At 40.1% G+C, this 25,399-nt stretch overlaps 1 protein-coding gene and 1 non-coding gene across 6 annotated transcripts in view; both read right to left on the bottom strand.

Moving 5' to 3' along the window:
• Positions 1-24,299, bottom strand: part of DCP1A (decapping mRNA 1A) — a 60,731-nt gene extending 36,432 nt beyond the window's left edge. For 2 of the 5 annotated variants that reach the window (XM_025375848.1, XM_025375847.1), the window contains exons 1-3: positions 24,055-24,299; positions 21,256-21,296; positions 18,510-18,637 (exon numbers count right to left, since the gene is read on the bottom strand). In XM_025375848.1, coding sequence (XP_025231633.1) covers positions 18,510-18,637; positions 21,256-21,296; positions 24,055-24,189 — 304 coding nt within the window. In that variant the 5' untranslated portion in view covers positions 24,190-24,299. Of the gene's footprint in view, positions 1-15,102; positions 15,158-18,509; positions 18,638-21,255; positions 21,297-24,054 lie in introns of all 5 variants that reach the window. The other 3 variants (XM_025375851.1, XM_025375852.1, XM_025375850.1) reach the window with 2 other exon arrangements.
• LOC112619914 lies at positions 9,448-9,516 on the bottom strand. The gene has a single exon (XR_003118392.1). It is a non-coding gene; the product is annotated as a small nucleolar RNA SNORD38 (small nucleolar RNA).
• Positions 24,300-25,399: the final 1,100 nt, after the last annotated feature.

Below are 25,399 nucleotides of genomic sequence, written 5' to 3'. Positions count from 1 at the left end.
ATGATCTACTGCAGGGTCTTGGTTATGATCTTAGCTGCTAAGGCTTGCTCCAACTACAGTAAATCAGATCAGGGCTTTAAAAAGACTCCATATATGGCAATTACACATGACCACCTTTCTTGAAATATGCCTCTTCCAAGCTTGGCTAATGAACAACCCAAACACCGAAGTCCAAATACAAAAATTTGTTTTCCTCCAATAAGCTATATTAATCTGGACATACTAAAACAATACACAGTGATAAGAAAAATTTATGACATGTGGCCGTGTGCAGTGGCTCACGCCTGTAATCCCAGAACTTTGGGAGGCTGGGGTGCGTGGATCATCTGAGGTGAGGAGTTCGAGACCAGCCTGGCCAACATGGTGAAACTCTGTCTCCACTAAAAATACAAAAAGTAGCTGGGCGTGGTGATGCATGTCTATAATCCCAGCTACTCAGGAGGCTAAGGAAGGAGAATTGCTTAAACCCAGGAGGTGGAGGCTGCAGTGAGCCGAGATTGCGCCACTGCACTCCAGTATGGGTGACAGAACAAGACTCCATATCAAAAAAAAAAAAAAAGTTTATGATATGCAACACATCAGGCTTAGAGAGGAACACACAATTTTTTCTGTGCTAAACAGAAGCAATTAAGTGTGTTTTCACATGGGCTTCTAAATTTAACTCTTAGAAAGAACTACTTATCAATAATCACAATAAGTCCATCAAAGCTGTCAACTTATTTTGAAAATCCTTCATTTAAGATGCCCCCCTTTTCCTTTGAAGAAATACAATATAATTTAGAAATAAGCACATGCCTTCTGCTTTTGTATATTATCAAACTGCCTAAAAAGAGCCAAACACTTTCAAAGGCATGTTTGCAGAAGAAATAAAGATAAGAAAGCCATAATGATAGCTTAATGGGTAAGGGATAAGAGTCACACTCGATTCTGCCAAAAGCAGACCTGTAGAGGTTCAGACACGCATCCAAGAATCAGCTCTGTCTGCCAACATATCAAACCGTCAGTGCATGCAACTGGCAAGAAAGCCCAGGGAGCTGCCACGGAGCCTGTCACTATCACTCATGAGGAAAGACAGACAAGTTCACCAGATAGCTAAAACTGCAGAGGACCTCCTCTTCAAACCAAAGTTAAACATTCTTCCCTCAAGAGAACTTACACTCTAAGGCCCAACACATTCTGCCAACAATTCACTTGCTGAAATAAATTTCTCTGATTAACTATGCCACAGAGAATTTAGGCTTTTGGCAACACAGTATTGCCTTTTGCTATGGCAAATGATGGCACACTGTTTTATAAATGGCCTTTCTCAAGATGAAAGAAACTACTTACTTAATGGATACCTACCACACACTGTGACTGCTAACAGCTATCCTAAGTCAGTCATGTTGCATAAGATAGACAAGACATTGAAAAGTTGGCTGGGTGCGGTGGCTCACATCTCTAATCCCAACACTCTGGGAGGCTGAGGCGGGAGGTTCACTTGAGCCTAGCAGTTCAAGACCAGCCTGGGTAACACAGTGGGACCTTGTTTATTTAAAACATTTTTTTTAATTAAAAAAAAAGAAAAAAGAAGAAAAAGTTAGGAGGTGTGGATAGAACATTTCATTGCCTTCCACAAAAAATATCAAGATCCATCTAAGAATACTGAACATTAAACGTTTCCTTTGCTTTTCAAATGAAGGCCCCATTCTTACGAAAATGTAAAAAACAAACAAACAAAAAAACTTATTACAAAAACTAAAGGTAATTGAACTATTTTGTATTGAGAAATTTTAATAAATGGAGTTTTGAGTAAGTTTTCTATTTCCTTAGACCCGTTTAAAGATATAGCAACCTATTATGATTTCATATAATATTTCACTGTTTCTCATCTTGAGAGAGGTACATGGCTCACACAAGATCAAGAAAAGTCAAATTAATTTGGTATCTTTGTAAAATCCCTTGAGACTTCTAGAGATGCTGTGAAATGTCACAAAAACAGAGCTGGGAATCACTCTCATACATATGTTGTCTTTGTGATTCATTATTTAGATCTAACCTACTTTCCAAAAGGATCTGAGGAGGCTGGAGATTTTCTCAGTATGGTGCGAAGCAAAAAGGGGGTTTGATAAAAAGCTTTTTGGTGGTGATGTTAAGAGTTATAAAATTTCTTTTTCCTGAAACTCTGTGCTTGAGAAAATAAATAAGGAGAAGAAAAGTTATACAATTTCTAAAGATTATAATGACAAAGATCTCTTACACCAGGAAACAAAAACAAGAAAACGGGCTTTGGGTATAGACAAATACACTTTTTATATATAAAAATGGAATAGGTATATAAACAAAAGTCAGCCCTGGCAAGTAAAAAAGCAAATACCTCTCCCTTGGCAGATCATTTCCTTTAAGACAAGAATAAGCATGGAGGCTCTCCAGGAACATCAAAGGGTTAGGAAAGAGAGAGAAGGGGAGAAAGGCTCCAAGACAGAGGAGCAGAAAACACACACGAAAAAGGATATGGAGCCTAAGACTGAGTGACGTGAGATCATAACAGATTTTGGCATGTTACAAACACTTAGGTAGATGAGATGCTGTATATCTGCAAGTAACGCTGGAAAATGTGATTCAATTATCTTTGCAGCTTAACCCTTTTGGCCAAAAAACCCACTCATTGCAGACCACCACCGAACACTAATATGGTAGAGAAAGAGTCCAACTTCTAAAATTTAAATTGTAATATGTACTTATTGAATATTCAACAATGATTAAAAGACTCAGGACAGGTAATTTAAAAATGCTACTCTTCAAGGTCTTCATCATTTAAAAATTTGGTGCCTCTGTCTAAATTAAATCAAATCTGAATATATTAACCCGAAATACTTCTTCCACTATCCCATTAACATTATAATCTCAGTATAGAATTCAGACACATGAAATGACTATTGAACTTCTTTAGGAATTAGGAAAATAAACCCAACAATATCACAACTAATTACTCCCACTTGCAAAAGCTTTATTCTTCAACAATGGGCAACCCTAAGTAAAACAGTGAATTGCACTAGGGTTTTGCCTTTGCTTTTAGGATTTACATCGCTATTGCCACACAGTACCCACAACTCCTTAAAGTACAGCTTCCAAAGTGTGTGGTGTAAATCAGGGGTCCCCAACCTCAGGGTCACGGATTGGTACTGGTCCGTGGTCTGTTAGGAACCAGGCTGCACAGCAGGAGGTAAGTGGCAGACAACAGAGCATTACTGCCCGAGCTCTGCCTCCTGTCAGATCAGCTGCGGCATTAGATTCTCATAGGAGCTCCAGCCCTACTGTGAACTGCGTATGTGAGGGATCTAGATTGTGGCTCTTTACGAGAATCTAACGCCTGATGATCTGTCATTGTCTTCCATCACCTCCGGATCGGACCGCTGTTTAGATGCAGGAAAACAAGCTCAGGGCTCCCACTGATTCTACATGATGGTGAGTTGCATAATTATTTCATTATATATTGCAATACTAACAGAAATAAAGTGCACAATAAATGTAATGTGTCTGAATCATCCTGAAACAATTCCCCAATCCCCATCCATTGAAAAACAGTCTTCCACAAAACTGGTCCCTGGTGCCAAAAAGGTGGGGGAATGCTGGTATAAATGATTATGGTTCTGCCAAATGTTGGACATGTCCAACCCCTGCACTGGCAGTCTAGTCGCTCTAGTATCCCACACAAATATCATTTTTATGTATGATAAGGGAAAGACAAAGGCAGGGGGAAGCATGGCCCTTGACCTCCATGGAGTTGAATTCCCATTTCCTAGGCTTCCAAAAATCTACAGTTAGGGATCTGGGAAATGGGTCAGACGGGATGTAAAACAGGGGGGAAACTTCTTTTCTCTCCTTTCCCTTACTTCTACACTCCTACACATTTTTCTACCAATTTACTAATCGATATCCACAGCAGGGTTGTAAGCACAAATACTCACGGACTATAAGAGACCTCAGAGTGTGGTGGGATCAGTGATGAACCTGTCTTACCTACAACTCTGGCCGACTGTAGTACTTGCAGGAATCCAAGTGCTGTGTGGCCACACATGTCATTTTGTTACAAGAAAAATCAGCAATCCAGGTATGGATGTATAAAATATGGTAATTTTTAAATGTTGGTAGCAAATGCTTAGCCTGTGCTTTCCTTTTATTAAAAAGAAAAAGCTGGCTGGGTGTGGTGGCTCACGCTTGTAATTTCAGCACTTTGGGAGGCCGAGGCGGGTAGATCACTTGAGGTCAGGAGTTTAAGACCAGCCTGGCCAACATAGTAAAACCCCATCTCTACTAAAAATACAATAAAAGTAGTTAGGCATGGTGGCATGTGCCTGTAATTCCAGCTACCATGGAGGCTGAGGCAGAAGAATCACTTGAGCCTGGGAGGCAGAGGTCGCAGTGAGCTGAGACTGTACCAGCACACTCCAGCCTGGGCAACAGAGCAAAATTCCACCTCAAAAACAAAAACAAAAAACAAAAAAAAACACCAAACAAACAAAGGCCGGGCATGGTGGCTCATGCCTGTAATCCCAGCACTTTGAGAAGCCGAGGCGGGTGGATCACCTGAGGTCAGGAGTTCAAGACGAGCCTGGCCAACATAGTGAAACCCCGTTTCTACTGAAAATACAAAAATTAGCCGGGCGTGATGGCATGTGCCTGTAATCCCAGCTCAGGAGGCTGAGGAAGGAGAATCACTTGAACCTGGGTGGCAGAGGTTGCAGGGAGCTGAGATTGCGCCACTGTACTCCAGTCCGGGCGACGAGAGCAAAACTCTGTCTCAGAAAAAAAAAAAAGAAAGAAAGAAAAGAAAAGCAAAAGCTGAGCATGCCTGGAAGCAGTGACTTTGTAAGTGACTCAGACCTGCCTGGATCCTCCAGGGCACTGAACCCGAAGGGCCCAGTCTCAAGGTTTATTCTGCACACTCCCAAGGAACTTCCCTCTTCCTTAGACTAGTGGTTACTCTGTTTCAATTTTTACATACACAGATAACTTCAGTGTGTAAACAGAAGGTGAAAACCTACATATTACAGTTAACATATTTCTGTCACTTAGGTACAAAAAATGATTTCCTTTGTGAGTTCTCAAAATAAGTAACATTCAAAGTATTGAATACTTAATATAATTATCTAAAAGAGATAAATGATACAGGCATGGTTAACTTTACCAATCTTTACAATTAAGATAACACCACAGTAAAAAAAAAAAAAAAAAGATGAAAAGTGCTTTTATCTAACAACACTACCTGAGGGGGGAAAAGTCAGTAATTAATGAATCATAATGAAAAGAATCTTCTTTGGAAATTCTGAAATGGTCAATGGATTTACGAAGTTACCAAGAAGGCACCTGGTAAATGCTCTAGCAGAATACTAAGCAGCGCCTACAATGAGCCAGAAAGTAATATATGTATTTTTAAAACATGTGAACTAACAGTGTCACTGAGTCAGACTCAGCCACTGAGTCTTAAGTCCCTTTGTGTTTTTGTGGTGTTTTTACCTCTTCAGTCTGCAAATGTGGCAACAGCAAGGCTCTTTCCTTATCTTGGTCCAGAAGGCCAGACTAATGCAGTTGCCACAGACCCTTTCTCCTTCACTGATTACAGAATCATACCAACCACAGCAGTGCCGCAGCTGATGGTGGAAGACTGCCTTTCTTCAAGCTAAGAAAGAAGAACTGCACTGAATTCAAAGATATCAAAGAATGAACCACGGACATTTTCTTGTTGTTTATGAATTCCTCTTTCAGTCTGGAGGGAGAACTCACATTTTTGGACTGGACAAATTATAAACTTATCTTGTAAGGAAATTTCTTGCACTGTGCTTTAAAAGTCTGAAGATTTGCTCCAAATGCCAACAGCCACCTACCATCTCTACTGTTTTGAGTCTTGCCCTTGAACTGAGAAAGGACAAGCAGAGAGACAAAAAAAGCACACGCTACAGCATTTCTTTTACTAAAACTTTCCATTTGGCAGCGGCATTTTCAACACGATGGAAATGAACCTTCCTACTTTTTCTAGTGATCTAATTTTAATTAAAAACACTATATATCAAGAGATTGATGCCCGATATAAAGGAAAAGTGATAAGTGAAGCAGAAACGAAGGGGTACTTCTCTCTGGCTTTTGGAGGTAAGTTCTTAAAAATATTAAATAGCAATAATTGTCGACATTTTAAATTATACTTACGAGATAACTGTCTTTTTTGGTTAAGCAGGCTAAAGAGCAACATACTAGACTACTAGCTATATGACATTAACACCTTTTTAAGAAAATTTCAGATTAGATTTTACTCACATAGGATCACTCTGAAAGTGTTTCATACAAACCACAAACTTGTAATTGTTTAAACCTGTCAAGGTAAAATAAAATTCGGGAAATATCTGTGTTCTTTTGAAAAACTGAAAAGGACTTTGTCCATTTTCCCAAAACTGCTTTTGGTTTTACAGAAAACATTAAAAAATACAAAAAGTGGCATTAAGTGGGAGATACATGCCTTAGGGTGTTACGTGGAGGAAACATGAAAAAGTTGTCCTTATAAATGACTAGCTTCCAGTAAAGAGATGCCATATCTAACATGTACATAAAGTAAAATTATCATTGTTTTTGGTTAAAACTACCATTACACACTAGTCTATGGTGAGAATAAGGTCTGAGAAGAGAAAATCAAGACTATATACTCTTTCCAAACAATGGATGAGTACTGCCGCTGAAAATGACCAAGAAAAAATACACATACCCTTACTGTCTCTCTGGTAGATCAGATTGTCACTATTACTAGCCCAGTCATTCAAATTTACAACCAATAACTCTCAAATCACGGACTTTAAATCATTAATTTTTATCATTAATCTACAGGGGGTTGTTTTAAGAATAAACGTGCATAGCTTTGGGCTTAATGTAGTAGCACATTTCATTAAGAATCCTGACCCAGCTGGGTGCAGTGGCTAGTGTAATTCGAGCACTTTGGGAGGCTGAGGTGGGATGATCGCTTGAGGCCAGGAGTTGGAGACCAGGTTGGTCAACACAGCAAGACCCTATCACCATAAAAAATTTGTAGAGACCCTATCTCTATTTAAAAGAAAAATATTTAGCTGGTGTGGTAGCTCACACCTACAGTCCTAGCTACTCAGGGCAGGGGCTGAGGAAGGAGGATCGTTTGAACACTACAGCCTGGGCAACAGAGTGAGACCCTGTCTCAGAAAAAAAAAAAAAAAAGAATCTTGACCCTTACCAAGAAGGCAGAGTTTTGACACAGAAAGTTCTAACGTCCTTTAGTAACTTCAGCTTATAATTTTCTAAGAAAATACAATAGAGCCTAAGGACTAAAAAAATTAATAAAATTCTTTAAAAGTGCACAGTAGTTTTAATCTATATGATATAGCAGCTGGTAAAGTGCTTGGCAAATGACATATTCAATAAATGTCACTGAATTAAGGTATGTATCTGAGTTAAATAATCACCTTGGTTAAAAACAAGGTAAAACGCTATATATATATATATATATTTTTTTTTTTTTTTTTTGAGATGGAGTATATATATACAATTTTTTTTTTTTTTTTTTTGATATGGAGTCTTGCTCTGTTGCCCAGGCTGGAGGACAATGGTGCGATCTTGGCTAACTGCAACCTCCGCCTCCCAGGTTCAACTGATTCTCCTGCCTCAGCCTCCTGAATAGCTGGAATTGGAGGCGTGTGCCACCATGCCCGGCTAATTTTTGTGTTTTTAGTAGCAATGGGGTTTTACCTTATTGGTTAGGCTGGTCTCAAACTCCTGACCTTGTGATCCGCCCGGCTCAGCCTCCCAAAGTGCTGGGATTATAGGTATGAGCCACTGTGCCTGGCCTAAAATGCAATATTGAAATAGTTTTTGCCAAAGAAAATCATTAAATGCCAGAACCAATTTTATAGAGCTTGATGGTACTGTAAACCTATATTATTAATACTTTCAATTAGCCAGGTTATACTGTAGACTGTCTAGCTGTAAGAAAGAGAAAAATCAGTTCTGTTTGCTTTTACAAGTCATGCGCCACCAATGCTGTTTTGGTCAGTGACAGACTGCATACATAACAGTGGTTTCTTAAGATTATAATACCACATTTTCACTGTACGTTTTCTCTTAAGATGTTTTTAGATGTACGAATTCTTACCAATGTGCTACAACTGCCTCTCACATTCAGTACAATAACATGCCGTACAGGTTTGTAGCCTCAAAGCAATACCATATCTTCTAGGGGTGTAAGCTATGTCATTTATGTTTGTGTAAGTACAGTCTATGATGCTCATACAACAAAACTGCCTAATGACATCTCTTAGGACATATTCCCGTTGTTTAGTGACTCATGACTGTACTTTGTTATTGATTCACATGCTAGGTTTAGATTCTTAAAAAATTCCTCAGAACACACTTTACAGAATATCTTGGGGCATTTTGTAATTAAGTGATAGGTAAGCATATAGATATTCAAAAAAGATTCCCCATTACTACTTTATTCCTAAGAGGTGTCCACAGTGAAAATCAAAACACCTCTGATACTGGTCTTGAGGAAAAACATCTTCTAAGAGAAGTATTACTCAGTGAGGTGTGCTGCTTGTAGCAGGTATGTATTGGGTTGATGTAAAATATTTGTGGTTCTTGACATTACTATAATTGCAAAAACCACAATTACTTTTGGACCAACCTAATAGTGAGGTATGTTGCTTATAGCAAGTATGTATAATAGGGAGGTATGTTGCTCACTACCTTGCTGAGGGAATAGTGAATCATAGAAGCATGATTTCCTCATCACAGAAGAGCGGACTTTGGAGACAAGTTTCCCTTGAAGATTAGACGAGATGTGTACGAACACTGTAGCTGCCTTTTCAGAGGCTGGTCTCCACATGGCGAACTAACAGTCCTAGTACCATTTACTGAATAGAACATTCCTCTCAGCATTTTCTTTAGAAGTGATGAGAGAGATTTTTAGTCTATTGGCCCAATTATTTTATTTATGAGCCCTTTCAAATCTATTTATTCCTAAGTAATCTTTGTTAAACTATGTTTTCGTAGGAAACTGTCTTCCATCTAAGTTTTAAATTTATAGGCAAAAGTTCTTCACAGTGGCTTGTTTTTAAAAATGCGTGTTGTCTGCCTTTAGTTGGAACATATTTATATTTTTATTTCTAATACTGCATATTGTACCTCCCCTTGTTTTTTTAATGATTGTTGCTCAATCATGTTATAGTGGAATTTTTTGTTTTGTTGATCTGCTCTATTCTATTGAAATTTCTACTTTTTGCAATTAATTACTACTCCTTATTTTCCTTCAACTTTACTCAGATTTCCCTATTTTCCTCCCTAAATTCTTTGGATGAATGGCCTATATTTGGCAATTTTTATAAACCTCTAATATACACTTGAAAAAAACGCAAATTCTCTAATTGCTAGAAGTAGGATTTTTTTTTTCTTTTTTCTTCTCAGACATACTTTATCATCAGTTAATGTCAGTAGCAGAACTGGACAAAATTTTCATCACTGAGAGTAGCAGGGTTTTTTTTTTTTTTTTTTTTTTTTTGAGACGGAGTCTTGCTCTGTTGCTCAGGCTGGAGTGCAGTAGTGTGATCTTGGCTAACTGCAACCTCTGCCTCCCAGGTTTAAGAAATTCTCTGCCTCAGACTCCTGAGTAGCTGGGATTATAGGTGCCCGCAACCACGTCTGGCTATTTTTTTTTTTTTTTTGTATTTTTAGTAGAGACAGGTTTTCACCATCTTGGCCAGGCTGGTCTTGAACTCCTGACCTCGTGATCCACCCTCCTCGGACTCCCAAAGTACTGGGATTATAGGTGTGAGCCACTGCGTCTGGCCAGCAGGGTTTTTTATATGTCCATCGTATCAGGTTTGTTAACTGTATTGTTCAACTATCCAGTAACTTTATTGTCTCTGGCCAGATGTGGTGGCTCACACCTGTAATCCTAGCACTTTGGGAGGTCAAGGTGGGAGGATCATTTGTGGCCAGGAGGTTGAGACCAGCCTGGGCAATAAAGCAAGACCTTATCTCTTAAAAAAAAATTGTCTGCTTTATCTGTCAATTACTAAAGTGGCTTATTAAAATCTGTCACTATAATTATGGATTTTTAACATTCAATTTGCAATTCTGACATACACTAAGTATATATCATTCAAAATTATTTTATCTTCTAGGTCACTTATTCCTTTCATCATTATGTGGTAACTTTTACCCCAATGATGCTTTACAGTTTACCATGTATGACTCACACAGACACCCGCCTTTTTTGCTTGATAGCTGCCTGATAAATCTCATTCTGTTGCTTACTTTCAACCTTTCCAGGATCTTAAGGGTTTTTAAAGTTTCTTGAAAACAGCATACAGGGCCAAGTGTGGTAGCTCACATCTGTAATCCAGCACTTTGGGAGGCCAGGACAGGAGGACTGCTTGAGCCCAGGAGTTTGAGACCAGCCTGGACAATATAGAGACCTTGTCTCTACAAAATATAAAAACGTATTAGCTGGGAGTGGTGGCGTGCACCTGTGGTCCCAGCCACTTGGGAGGCTGAAATGGAAGGATCACTCAAGCCTCAGAGGCTGAGGCTGCAGAGCCATAATGGTGTGTTACTGCACTCCAGGTTGGGTGTCACAGCGAGACCTGTCTCTAAAAAATAAATAAAGAAAAATAATTAAAAACATTAAAACAGTATGTAGGCAAATTCTACATGTTTATCCAATCTGAGTCTTTTAACTGGCAAGTTTAGTTCACTTAACATTTGTTCTAAATTGATTGATTTCTGCCATTTTATTCTGGGCTTTCATTTTCCCATGGTTTCTATTTACTTTTTTCCCACTTCCTGGTTTTTATTGGTTTGAAAGTTAAGATATCCTATTTATGTTCTGCAGTGGAATCTTTTGAATATACAAAACCTTATTAATCAATTTATCTGCCATCATCACAATCTTGGAATGCTTAGGTTTGAACAGCTTTTAGTTTGTTACTGCTTTTTGCAAAGTAAAATCATTAAAAGCCAGAACCTATTTCATAGAGCTTGATGGTACCACAAACCTGTATCTTAATATTTTCAATTAATCAGGTTATACTGTAGAGCATCTAGCTGTAAGAAAAAGAAAAACCAGTTCTGTCTGCTTTTACCAGTTACACGCTGCAAATGCTCAATAGACACGTGGCTACAGCAAGAATCTGGGGAGACAACTGCTGTTGTTTTTGTTGAAAAGTATATTTTGTTCTCTTGGATTACTGAATTATTGGTTGTTTTTTTCTTCAGTCCTCTGAATATATTATTCTTTTGTCTTCTAAACTCAGTAGCTGCAACTAAGGAATACGCTGTCAGTCTAACTGGTGTTCCTTTATAAACACTTAATCTTTTTTTTTTTTTTTTGAGACAGAGTCTTGCTCTGTCACCTGGGCTGGAGTGCAGTGGCCGGATCTCAGCTCACTGCAAGCTCCGCATCCCGGGTTTACGCCATTCTCCTGCCTCAGCCTCCCAAGTAGCTGGGACTACAGGCGCCCGCCACCTCGCCCGGCTAGTTTTTTTGTATTTTTTTTTTTTAGTAGAGACGGGGTTTCACCGTGTTAGCCAGGATGGTCTCGATCTCCTGACCTCGTGATCCACCTGTCTTGGCCTCCCAAAGTACTGGGATTACAGGCTTGAGCCACCGCGCCCGGCCAACACTTAATCTTGAGCAACCTTTGGTTGCTTCTCTGTCTTTGGTATCAGAATGTGTCTGGGTGTGTGTGTGTGTGTGTGTGTGTGTGTGTATACATATATATACACATACATACATATTTTTTTGAGACAGAGTCTCACTCTGTTACCTAGGCTGCAGTGCAGTGGCATGATCTCGGCTCACTACAACCTCCACCTCCTGGGTTCAAGTCATTCTCCTGCCTCAGGCTCCCGAGTAGCAGGAATTACAGATGCCTGCCATCAGGCTCATCTAATTTTTGTATTTTTAGTAGAGATGGGGTTTCACCATGTTGGCCAGACTGGTCTCGAACTCGTGACCTCAAGTGATCTGCCTGCCTAAGCCTCCCAAAGTGCTGGGATTACAGGTGTGAGCCACAGCGTCCGGCTATATTTCTATGTTTCATGCTTGGAGCCCATTCTATTGTTTAAATCTGGGATCTATATGTCTTTTATGGATTCTGGAAAATTCCCAGTCTGATACCAACTCTTCAAATATTGCCTCTCTACAAATCTGCTTTATCATTCTGAAATTCTTATCCATCAAATGTTAGATTTATAATTCTAATCACTCTGTCGTATTTCCATTTTGTCCTTTGTTTTGGATACATTCTGGATTTCCTCAGGTATCTCTTCTAGCTCACCAATTCTCTTTTCAGCTATTACCAATTAACTGTTGAATCCAAGTAGAGAGTGTCTTTTAATTAAAATTTTAATTTCTATTAGTTCTACTCAGCTATTTTTCAAATCTTCCTGTTTTTTTTGTTTTTTGTTTTTTTTTAATACAGCATTTATTCTTTTTTACTCTTTTACTTTTTGAGACAGGGTCTCACTCTATCACCCAGGCTGGAGTGCAGTGGCGTGATCATGGCTCACTGCAGCCTCAACCTCCCGGGCTCAGGTGATTCTCCCACCTCAGCCTCCCAGGTCTGCCTGGCTAATTTTTTGTATTTTTTATAGAGACAGGGTCTCGCCATGTTGCTCATGCTGGTCTGGAACTCCTGGGCTCAAGTAATCTGCCTGGCTTGGCCTCCCAAAGTAGTGGGATTAGAAGTGTGAGCCACTGTGCCTGGCAGCATTTTATTCTTTTCTTTTTGAGACGGAGTTTCACTCTTGTTGCAGTGGCGTGATCTTGGCTCACTGAAGCCTCCGCCTCCCGGGTTCAAACGATTCTCCTGACTCAGTTTCTCCCGGGTAGCTGGGATTACAGGCATCTGCCACTATGCCAGGATAATTTTTTGTATTTTTAGTAGAGACAGGGTTTCACCATGTTGGCAGGCTGGTCTCGAACTCTTCACCTCAGGTGATCCACCCACCTCAGCCTCCCAAAATGCTGGGATTTCAGGCGTGAGCCACTGCGCAGGGCCTTTATTCTTTTTTCACATTTGCTGTTCTTCCTTTTTACTTTATTTTATAATCTGATTTGGTATTTACATCTATTAGAGTCTCTAGCTTCCATGAACTAAAGTCTTTGGGAAGGGTTGTATAATCCTGCTGTTTGTTGTATGCCACCTTTCATTCACTGCAAAGTATTTCCTTGTATATTTAGTAATTCTAGACCATGAGACATGTCTGATATTCCTGGGCAACCTGGGCTAAGAATGTATCTTGCCAGAAGGGATCTACATTTGCTTCTGCCAGATGCCCTAGAGTAATCACCAGCTGATGATTAATTTTATGTTAATTTCTTGACCCGGGTAAGAAATGACACCAAATGAATGGTACAACTTGAACCTTAAATTTGTATGAAGGAAGACCCATGGTTATTTGTCAGGTAGACATCTTCCTTCTAACCCAAAGCCCAGATTTATTTATTTTTTATTTTTTTAATTGAGATGGAGTCTTGCTCTGTCTCCCAGGCTGGAGTGCAGTGGGGCCATCTAGGCTCACTGCAACCTTCGTTGCCTGGGTTCAAGCGAGTCTCCTGCCTAGCCTCCTGAGTAGCTGGGACTACAGGTGCACACCACCACATTCAGCTAATTTTTTTGTATTTTTAGTAGAGATGGGGGTTTTGCCATCTTGGCCAGGCTGGTCTTGAACTCCTGACCTCAGGTGATCCACCCGCCTCAGCCTCCCAAAGTGCTGGGATTACAGGCATGAGCCACCACACCTGGCCAAGACTTCTCATTTTTAATATATATATTTTTCCAATGTATACCTCAGGCTTTCTAGTAATGACCCCTACAACATTTGAAAACAATACTTGTAAAGAGACACAAAGAGCCTGCAGCTCGTGCATGGTACTATCAGAAGGGATAGAAGAAGCATATCACAGGTCTGCATTATAAGCACTCCAGCCTGGGTGACAGAGCGAGACTCCGTCTCAAAAAAAAAAAAAAAAAAAAAAAAAAAAAAAAAAAAAAGAGATAGGCTGGGCGTGGTGGCTCACGCCTGTAATCCCAGCACTTTGGGAGGCCGAGGCAGGCGGATCATGAGGTCAGGTGTTTGAGACCAGCCTGGCCAATATGGTGAAACCCTGTCTCCACTAAAAATACAAAAATTAGCTGGGGGTAGTGGTGCATGCCTGTAGTCCCAGCTACTCGGGAGGCTGAGGCAGAAAAATTGCTTGAACTCAGGAGGCAGAGGTTGCAGTGAGCTGAGATCACGCCACTGCACTCCAGTCTGGGCGACAGAGTGAGACTCCATCTCAAAAAAAAAAAAAAAAAAAAAAACGAAAAGAGAACCTGGATAACACTGATGTCCCTAGGATTCTTTCACTAATAAGATCATTTGCTGAGTCTAGGATGGAGACATAGTCTATGATATTTTGTATTTGTAAATACCTAACAAAATGCCTTACTTTCATGATGGCCTTTTAAGATAAATAGGTCAAATCAGTGGTTTAAATGATTTAGCCAAGGTTGTAGTCAGTAAAATGGCAAAGCCCGGAATAGAATTCTTATCTGCAAACTAAATTCCATGCCAAAAGAGTGTTGCCATGGCAAAGCCACCCTCAGGGAAATATTCTGCAGCTTTTGTATCTAGAAATCATTTGTAAGTTTCGAAAAGGAATGACTAAATAGGAGGCATAAAAATCTAATCCAAAGCTTCCCAAGTAGTTGTTTCATTCAGGTATGGCACAACAAAGAGTATGTCAGCACATTACCTCATGCTTTAGACTTCCACTGTCCAGTATAGCAGGTGCCAGCACATACAGCCATGTAAATTCAAATAAATTAAATTACATAAACTAAAAAGAAGTGTTCTTCATTTGCACTAGCCACATTTCAGGCTACTATATTAGACAGTGCTGACACAGAACTGTCATTTTCCCTGATTGCAAAGTTTCAGTGGATAGCACTGCTCTACAATATGGACTGATGAAGTAATTTTATTGTTACAGTAGACTGGAAAGAACATTGGCCTTGAAGCCCGAAAGACCTACTCTTGAATTCTGCATCTGTCACTTATTACCTTTGCGAATCTTGAGCAGGTTCCTAAACAACTCTGAGCCTCTTGTTTTCTCAACCTGTAAGCTGAGGATCAGAAATAAGGTGCTAGAAATATCACTGCTACTCAATAACTCCAGAACTTATAACCTCCCCATTCTTCATTGTAGTCCCACTGCGGTCTTGTGGCTGCCAAAGGCCTTTGCACAGAATAAAAATACACTGTTCCCAAAAGATTCAGGAGGTTGGACAGGGTGGCTCATGCCAGCACTTTGGGAGGCCGAGGTGGGAGGACTGCTTGAGCCCAGGAATTCAAGACCAGCCTGGGCAACACAGTGAGACCTTGTCTTTTGAAAACCACCACCACCACCACCACCACCACCACTTCCCCACAAAGATTTAAGAGAATCACCAAGCCTAAGCCCTTAGTGAGTGTAAGAATTTTCTCTGTAAGATTTTATCTTTTTCTTGAGGGGTGGGGTGGGTGTAGTCTGGCACGTTTTATAAAGAAAAACTCATAAAAATAAATAAAACAACTCAGAACTAAAAAAAAGTTATGGTTCACTGTTCTAGTACATTAACTTCAAAAATTAATTTGAATGAAGGAAGTTGGATATGAAGGTGTAACTTGAGTTAAATGGGTCAGGTGTCTTGGTGGTATTTCCCAAGAGAATGGCAGAAGAGCAGTTACAGAATCAGGTATAATTACCTGTATGCATAATCAGATACTAACATTTTATTTAAAGAACAAATCCCTAAACAACTGAATAGCTTGCTGACCTGACAAGACTATTTTCCACTTTTAAGACTAGGTAGGCAAAACACACACTCAAGAGATGCCTTAACACGCACAAAATCATTTTCTGTTGTCTATCACTTCTCTCCAATAAAGCTATTCCTTTAAATAATTTCCCTAATGAAATGACCCGGTTAAGTGAGTTTTCTGTTCAACTAACAAAACTTTTGTTTCAATCAGTTGAGAATTTTCTAAAGTAAAATGCATGAGTTCACTTTCTTCCTAAGAATGTTCTAGTTAACGTAATAAATACTCCTGATGATTTTAGGTCTCATTAAAACAATTCAACCTATGATACTACAGTGGAGTTAAAGTTACAAAACACTGACATTTTAATGCTGACCCCAGGTTATTCTCTGGATATCTGCTTGATTTTTAGAAAATAAAACCTAGTATTAGCTTGTTTTCTTATAATTTGCCTTCATTTCTTCCACACACGAACTGTAAAAATAATTCCAGACGACTGAAGCTCTGATTAGTTAGCTTCTGGTTACTCATGGTTCAATTATATTTGTGTTATGTCACACTTTCAATTTCACAGGACTTGTGAAAAAAATACAATACAATTCATCTCAGGTTTATGCTAAATGGTAACTGGGTCCAGATAACTTTCCCTACTGACTACTTTAATAATCACACCACTTAGGAGTGATGGCTAAATTAAGTTTCCAGGTAGTAAAGAACAGAATTAAGCCTATTTCACTTAAAAAGAAAATTGGATCTGTATTCCTTTGCAGAATTTCTCCCACCCTCTTTTCATTTTTTTGAGACAGGGTCTTGCTCTGTTGCCCAGGCTGGAGTGCAGTGGCACGATCACAGCTCACTGCAGCCTCGATGACCTCCTGGGTTCAAGCGACTCTCCCACCTCAACCTCCTGGGTAGCTGGGACTACAAGTGTGTGCCACCACACCTGGCTAATTTTTCTGTTTTTTTGTGGAGATGGGGTTTTGACATGTTGCCCAGGCTGGTCTCGAACTTCTGGGCTCAGGCAATCTGCCTGCCTTGGTCTCCCAAAGTCCTGGGATTACAGGTGTGAGCCACTGTGCCCAGCTGAATTTTCCCTTTAATGGAATATTCAGTCCAAAGAAAAGAGCAATCTGAAATAATTATGCTGTTAACATTAGTTTAAATAAATCCATCTGAACTTACAGGTATTACGAAGCATGTCTAATATGTCCACAGAATTTAAAATCTGAGAGGTAATTACCTGGAAAAATAGTTTACTGAGAAGTCAAAAGACAGAAACTGTTTCACTTATACTTAAAAGTGTGCTACGGAAAAGAACTTGGGGGTTTCTAGCTTTAAAATAGGCCTTGTTACTTCTCATTCAGGGAATTAAGAGGTGTATAATTTCTAGTAACCTTTTTCTATTTTATACTGAAGACATCCCCCAAGACCAATTACTTCTCAGCCAAGTGAAATTCAAACACATTAACTTTTACTTTTTAAGTTAGAAGCAACATTTCTCCAACTATATCCTTAAATGATAATTAGAGCACAATCGTTACCATAACCAGTTTTGATACCCCTATAGTCAATGTAGAACAAACTGTCCTCAAACACCCATACCTTCAATATCCATACCAACACACTGGAATCAAGTACACTTTTTAGTACTGTAGTTTCTTGGAAGGGCCAATCTAGCTTTGCTGACTGCATCCAATTATTATTAGAGGCTGTAAAAATGCCTGAAAGAACCCTGGACTAAAAAGCAGAAGAGTTATAATCCTAACTCTCCAACAGAGTAATAGTTTTGCATCTCTGAGTCTTAGTTGACTTAACTGCCTCCCTATAGCACATAGGTTACAAACATTAAAGCACCATAGCTCTTGGCTCAGTGCTGGTAACCAGTAGACACTCAATTAAATAAACAGATAGAAAAACCCTACTTAGAAACATATTCAGACAAAATAAAGTAGAAAAAGTAATAAATATCTTTTAAAAAAACCCCACCACCACTATTCTGGGCAAAAATAATACTTTCTTTGTGGAAAGAATTATCTGTATCTGCTCCCATCCTGTGTGTCCCAAACTAAGTTCTGTTGCTCAGGGATGTGGGCAGCTGATAGTCCACAGCTGCAAAAAAACAAAGGCATAAACCTTATTTTAATAAACCAACAACATAAATGTAGTGCTAGTAAATGAAATAGTAAACAAAATTATATACAAAAGAATGTTTCCAGTTTCAGAGCCCAGTATATTTATTTATTTTTTTGAGACAGAGTCTCACTCTGTTGCCCAGGCTGGAGTGCAATCGCGCGATCTCGGCTCGCTGCAACATCTGCCTGCCAGGTTCAAGTGATTACAGGTGCCCACCACCAAGTCCGGCTAATTTTTTTCTGTATTTTTAGTAGAGACGGGGTTTCACCATGTTGGCCTGGGCGGTCTCGAACTCCTGACCTCAGGTGATCCGCCCTCCTCGGTCTCCCAAAGTATTGGGATTACAGGCGTGAGCCACCACGTCTGGTCTCAGAGCCCAGTTTAAAACGTCTGATCTTTCTAACAGACTCATTTATAATCATAAAGTATAGGCCATATTTTGTTTTGTAATTTGAAACTTACTAAATAATGGATTGATAGAAACTAAAGTCACTCGATTTTAAATGTAATAACTATAATAAAACAGATATACTCACAGCTTGCATTTCTATACAGAAGAAATGGTTCATGGAGCTGAAATTCCAAATCTTTATTCACTGGTTCAACTAGATTGTGCATATTTAGTCGATTCACAATGGTAAAACCATGGTAAGGGGAAGCTGACCTTAGATTTAATAGAAGAAAAAAAAATATGCAGTTACCATTTAATCTGTAGAAATGTTATCTACTATGTGCTTTATTTTCATTTCAGAAAAGAGTACGTTAGAACATACAATATTATCAAGCACTTACACCTGTAAACAAAACATTTAAGTCAGATCATATTCTTCCTCTGATGAGAAGTCTCCAAAGACAGTCTCTCAGAGTAAAGGTCAAAGTCCTTACTGAGGCCACCAAGGCCCCACCTGATGTATTCCCCCTCTGACTTCATTTCCTATGGCTCTTCCCCACCTCCTCCTCTCCAGCCACACTGGGCTCCTTGCCCCTCTCTCTGCATGTGTGCTTCTACCTAAAGACCTCTTCCTGGATTACTGCCCCAGAAGCTGCACAGCTATCTCATCTCCTGCAAGCCTTTGTTCAGATGTCACCTTTTTCATGAGGCCTACTTGAACTACCCTTTTTAATGTTCCCAAGCTCAATACCTCTAACCTTTCTCTTTTATCCATACCACTTATTTTTAACATTTATTGTCCTGCCCCCACTAGGATGTAAGCCCCATGCAAATGGAGCTTTTGTCTTACTTTTTCCACACACACATCCCAATATAGACACACAGTTGCTGAATGAAATATCATTCCATTGGATTGGCTATAATGGCTGCCCATCATTACAATAATGGTTTTTCTTGCACCAAACAGATCTTTACATAGTGCTCCTGAGTTAGACGGAAAATGCCTTGAATCCTACAATAGGAAACATCCTTGGTTCCCGTATCAGAGGCATTCGGTATATGATCCCTTACTCTTCACATGTACCTAACATTTCATAGTTTTTCGTTTGTTTCTCTACGATATATATGGGGTGTTAACACTATTCTACAGACTAGAAGACAAGCTTTGAATGATTAAGGACTGTGCCTGAGGTCACACAAATAATGAGTTACAAATAATGTAATTAGGATTCAGTTTCAGGTTTTTTGACTCCAAATCCAAGCTTCTACTATACGAAGTAATCTCTGCAAAGTGATAGTCTGACATCCTGGTATACCTTTATCCAAGGTACACAAAATAGTCTCACATTTTCCAAACACAGTTTCTTGCGTCTCATTTAATTAGAATCAGTACCATATTAGACTCCGTGAATTGTATTAAATCCAGCCACCACTACACTAAATCTCCTACTTTCTACAATCAGTGCCTCTGTATGATAACAATAAAGCCAGTAAAGTACCTTTTCCAAATATCATAGAAACTAACGTTCTAATAACAGAGTTTCTAGAGATTTATACTGCTAATGAAGAGTAATGAAGGGAGTGAGGGTAAAGATCCCTTCCTATTTATTTATCTGTTTATTTATTTTATGAGAGTCTCGTTCTGTCGCCCAGGCTGGAGTGCAATGGTTTGACCTCGGCTCACTGTAAGCTCTACCTCCTGGGTTCACGCTATTCTCCTGCCTCAGCCTCCCGAGTAGCTGGGACTATAGGCACCCACCATCACGCCCAGCTAACTTTTTTGTATTTTTAGTAGAGATGGGGTTTCACCGTGTTAGCTAGGATGGTCTCTATCTCCTGACCTCGTGAACCACCTGCCTCGGCCTCCCAAAGTGCTGGGATTACAGGCGTGAGCCACTGCGTCTGGCCGATCCCTTTCTTTTTAAAAGGAGAAAGATGAATAGCGGCGAACAAACAAAGTGTCTAAGAAAGAAGAGCTTGGTGTACAAATATCAAAGCATTACACTTAAAAGAAGGAAAAAAATGGAGTGCATTTAGATAAGATCTCAAGGCTTTGTATCAAAATTTGGAAGAGTATTTGACAAATTATTTTAAATTGGCATCAATGGAGAAAGGCAATCCTTAAAAAGTAACTCAATGCAAAAAAAAAGGGAAAAGACCAGATATCAGTAATAACTCCTGATGACTCAAGCTTTAGAAAACAAGGGAAGGAACCTGCCCTTGTCAGAGTACGACCTTAGAGGAATCCAGGAAAACAAGCACCCCATGACTATCATATACTGTCAGTTGTCTTTAGGCCCCAGAAGCTGCCTAACAAAACAGTTGCAATTTGCAAACCAATCTTAAAGATAATGAATTTTTGAATAAGTTAAAAATAAAAAATATGCCATTATGAATAATCCAAGCTTTCTAAAGAACTCTCAAACAAGACACTGTACAAAATCTAGAACTTCTGGGGGTTGGGAAAGAGGACAGAACCAGTCATAAAAGACAACCACTCATGCAGTAATAAAACAACAGAGGTAATGAAAAACATTATTTTACAGAGCTAGTCTATGTATTATCTTTTCCCCAAATATATATCTTTTTTTTTTTCTTTCTAATATGGGGGTAGGGAGAGAGAGGCAGGTATCTGTTTTAGACTCAATCATTATTATTTTGAAATTGCTTTGCTAGACTTTTAATATAAATTCTAGTTCAGTTTATTCTGAATCACAGAAAGGCTCAGAGAAAAGAAAGAACCTGGTTAAGATTTCACAGCTAGGGAAAGATGAAAACTTGAAGGGGACTAGCAGGAAGGTTCCAAAGACAAATGTACAACAGAATTGAACCGTTTGACGTTGTTCACCATTAAACTGTTAAAAACAAATACACATATTTTAAAAACTTACCTTCGATATACAAATAAGGTCCCTTCTATATCAGTTTTCTCCTATGAAAGACAATGAGTCCATTAGTTTTTTTTCCCCATAATCAGACCCCAAACAGTCCCAATGGAGAAGTAATGCTTCACGTTTAAGATCAACTTGTTTCATTTCATTTATTATAAAATTAACCACTTTGGAACAGATAAAGTCTCCCTCTCATTCCACAAATTGTGGTTACCATTTCTAATGTATGCTTTCAGTGCTACTGATGCATACATAAGCATACGCAATGTTTAATCCAGCAACATATCTGTATCTGCAGCATTTTTCTTTTTTAATTAGTAAAGGAGAAAATCATAGAATAAACCTTCACTTTTTATAGCTAAAATGTTTTAGCCAGATTTCTTAACTTCAAGGCTAAGGTCCTGTAAGTTTATCCAAGTTAATTTTAAAAAAGGAAAGGAATGAAATTTTTTTATAGGATACTTTGTTTCATCACTGGGGAGTTTTCATACATTTTCACAACTAGTAAATTTTGTGGTTAAGAATTCCTACCTTGGCCGGGCGCGGTGGCTCAAGCCTGTAATCCCAGCACTTTGGGAGGCCGAGACGGGCGGATCACGAGGTCAGGAGATCGAGACCATCCTGGCTAACACGGTGAAACCCCGTCTCTACAAAAAATACAAAAAATTAGCCAGGCGTGGTGACGGGTGCCTGTAGTCCCAGCTACTCAGGAGGCTGAGGCAGGAGAATGGCATGAACCCGGGAGGCGGAGCTTGCAGTGAGCTGAGATCCGGCCACTGCACTCCAGCCTGGGTGGCAGAGCGAGACTCCGTCTCAAAAAAAAAAAAAAAAAAAAAAAAAAAGAATTCCTACCAAACAAAACCAGCTTGTTATTTTTAGAACTTGAAGAATCATGAATACTGAAAGTATACCTTATTACAGGCCTTTACCATAGGTCATTTTCTGTGACAAGAGTATTTAGGTTTTAAACACAGTTCAGTGTTTTTAAAAAAATAAACAAGCTTATTAGTCTGCAATTTACAGCCTACAATGGACCTAAATATTTTACTGTAATCAACACATTATTAACATTTTAAATGTTGATCATATATTGAATGTGTTGGGATTAAAAAATTTAGAAAACTGATCATCTTGATTTCTTCCAGAAGTACTACCCTAGCTTAAATATCATTATTTTCCTTCCTAAGGATTCAGAGGCTTTTTCTTACCTTTAAAACGTTAGGTTATTACTATAAGAAATTGGTAATCAACTGTCTTACAGTAAAAGAAAACTTGCCCACCAGAAAACATCATGTAAAGTTACAACTCACTGTAAAATAACAACAAAGAGAGAAAAGATTTTTGTTATGCTCTACGTGCCAGGATCCAAATAAATGGTAGCAGCTTATTTTTCAATTCAGGTTATTATAGCTTGTATTTCTTATTTAAAACAGAACTCCCCAATGTAAAATTTTAAAATATTGAAAGCCTTTGTGAAAAACTAGGAAAACTCTTTAGTAAAAAGTCCTAGCCCCAAGTCTTCACCCTTGGTCTGCAATCCATATTTCACAAATTTACATATATGCCAAGAAAAGAAAAAAGATTCATAAAATTTCAAGCTAAGGCAATGTCTAAAATAAGCTACATTTAAAAAACAATCTACAATTTTATTCCTTGTGGTTTCCCATACCTCCTTCTCTTCCAGGAGGCAAAGATAAACAACGTGATTATAAAAACTCTCTTCATCTGAATTAACTGTTCATAAATGCCAAATGATTTTCGATAAATTACTAATAAAAATAATCTACGCATCTGTATTATAGGGTAAATGACATACTACAGTCATCTTCCAGAGTTGTTAGTTTAAGGATTTCACATCTTATTGAAATGAGAACTCCAGTCATTGGTGAATTCAATCCAACAAACATTTACATACTATTTTCTAAGTGTAAAGACTGTAACCGAATGAGTTAATTAAGAAGGGTCAATTACAAGAAAGTGGGAAATTATGCTAGTTGTTTTTAAACAACTAACAAAGCTTCAAGCAGGGGCTAACGAGAATCAGTGAACAGACTGAATGTAACTTTTCGGACCCTCTCCAGTGCACGAAAGCCAGAAAGTACTGAGTCTGAGGGGAACATTCAGAGATGACATCACCAGCATCATAGGTGGAACAAAACACATTTACAGGGTCTCTCTTGTTTGTACAAAGGTCTTCGGGGATCCAGTGAACATGGAAGGCCTTTTCCTAAGTGCCTTGAAATCTTTTCCGAAACTGTGTAGTTCGATTAAAGCCAGACCCACCAAACTCCCCCTTCCAAGAATCGAAACTAATTGGATTTTAAGCTTTAAATCCAAATGACCTCTGCGAAAGGGGCTCTCATTTACGTCTGCCGGGGGAGAGAAGGAGTGTTTATTTTATAGACAATGTACATGTAATTTATCTAATAATCCGCAAAGCCTCAAACACAAGCTTTCAGGCACTCTTTTGACCCCACCGGTCTCATAACTCCCAATGTATCTGCAAAGAAGGCAGGTCGCCCACGTCCCCAGACCCGACACCAAGGGACTGATCCTGCTCCAATCCTCCCCTCCACTGGCTTTTTCTTGGGATGTCTCGAGCCACTTCTCTCACTCCTATCCCCCAATCCCAGGTGGACCCGACACCCCTCAGGCTCTGGCTCGGCTCTTCGCCAGTCCCTGGCCCCGTCTTCACCTCCCTGGCCTCTTGCTGTGTCCCCCACCCCACAGCAACCCGCGCGGCCCCTTTAAGAGACCGCAGCGGCCGGGCGGCCGTCCTCAGAGCCAGGCAGCACTCACCCACTGGTTGGCCTTGGGGCAGAAGGTGTACAGAGCAACCTGGCCCGTGAGGTCTGCGATGCTGGTGATGTAAGGGTCGTGTTGCTTCAGGGCCGCCAGGCTCATCTCCTGCCCAGCTCGACTCAGCGCCTCCATCTTGAATCCCGGAGCCTAGCCCCTCTGGCGGGGGCGGAGTCGCGGACAGGAAAGTGCCATCGAGGCAAGGTTCCCCCATCTGCGTCAGTCCCATCAACTTCCGCCTCTACGTGGGCCTCGCGGCATGGCGGTACGTTAGCCATTCTGGTCCGCCAAGCGCACGCACCGGGCGCCGGGTTCCGGTGTTGTCAGGGTCCACGGCCCTGCGACGTGGGGCGGTGTCCACGGCTGCGCAGTGGAGCTTGCAGGCTAGCGTCCGGCGCTTCCCTTCCCTGAGCTAAAACGACTAGGTCCTGGGATCTAATCTCTAGCTAGCTTGCCGAGCTCTTTCCAGGCAAAGGCTGGAGACCGCCGAAGTGCCGGCTTCGCGGTTCGCTGTCTGGCAGGGCCCGGGGCCACAGAAGGAAAACACCTCTGTGGAATGTGGAAATGCGGAACTCTACTGGGCCCGTTTAGAAAGCACAGAAAAGCATGGAAGAAAGGGAGAGGCGAGAAGCCTAGAAAATTACCCTAGATCTTAGGTATGGATATATCGACCTAAAAGAAAGAAGATGGGGCAAAGTTAATGCAAGCAGAGAGTTTATTTGGGCCAAGCTTGAGGATTGCAACCCAGGAGCATAGATTCAAGTTGCCCTGAATATACACTGATTAGCAGAAGGTACAAGTGGATTTTTTTTTTTTCTGTATTTCTGTCCTTCGTTTTTTTTTTTGTTTTTTTTGTTTTTTTTTTTTGAGAGGGAGTTTCGCTCTTATCGCCCAGGCTGGAGTGCAGTGGCGCGATCTCGACTCACTGCAACCTCCGCCTCCAAGATTCAAGCGATTTTCCTGTCCCAGCGTCCCGAGTAGCTGGGATTACAGGGGCACGCCACCATGCCCTGATAATTTTTGTTTTTAGTAGAGACGGGATTTCGCCATGTTGGCCAGGCTAGTCTCGAATTCCTGACCTCAGGTGATCCACCCGCCTCGGCCTTCCAAAGTGCTGAGATTACGGGCTTGAGCCACCGCGCCTGGCCCTTTTCTTTTTTACTTTTTGAAACGGAGTCTCGCTGTGTCGCGCAGGCAGGAGTGCAGTGGCGCAATCTCAAGCTCACTACAACTTCTGCCTCCAGGTTTCAAGCGATTCTCCTGCCTCAGCCTCCCATTTAGCTGGGATTACAGGCGCCCGCCACCACACCTGGCTAATTTTTTCTTTCCTTTTTTTTTTTTTTTG

The sequence above is a fragment of the Theropithecus gelada genome, chromosome 2 (assembly GCF_003255815.1).
Source record: "Theropithecus gelada isolate Dixy chromosome 2, Tgel_1.0, whole genome shotgun sequence".
Taxonomy (NCBI): domain Eukaryota; kingdom Metazoa; phylum Chordata; class Mammalia; order Primates; family Cercopithecidae; genus Theropithecus; species Theropithecus gelada.
Note: the sequence above shows the minus strand (reverse complement) of the source record. Positions and strands in the feature narration are given on the sequence as shown.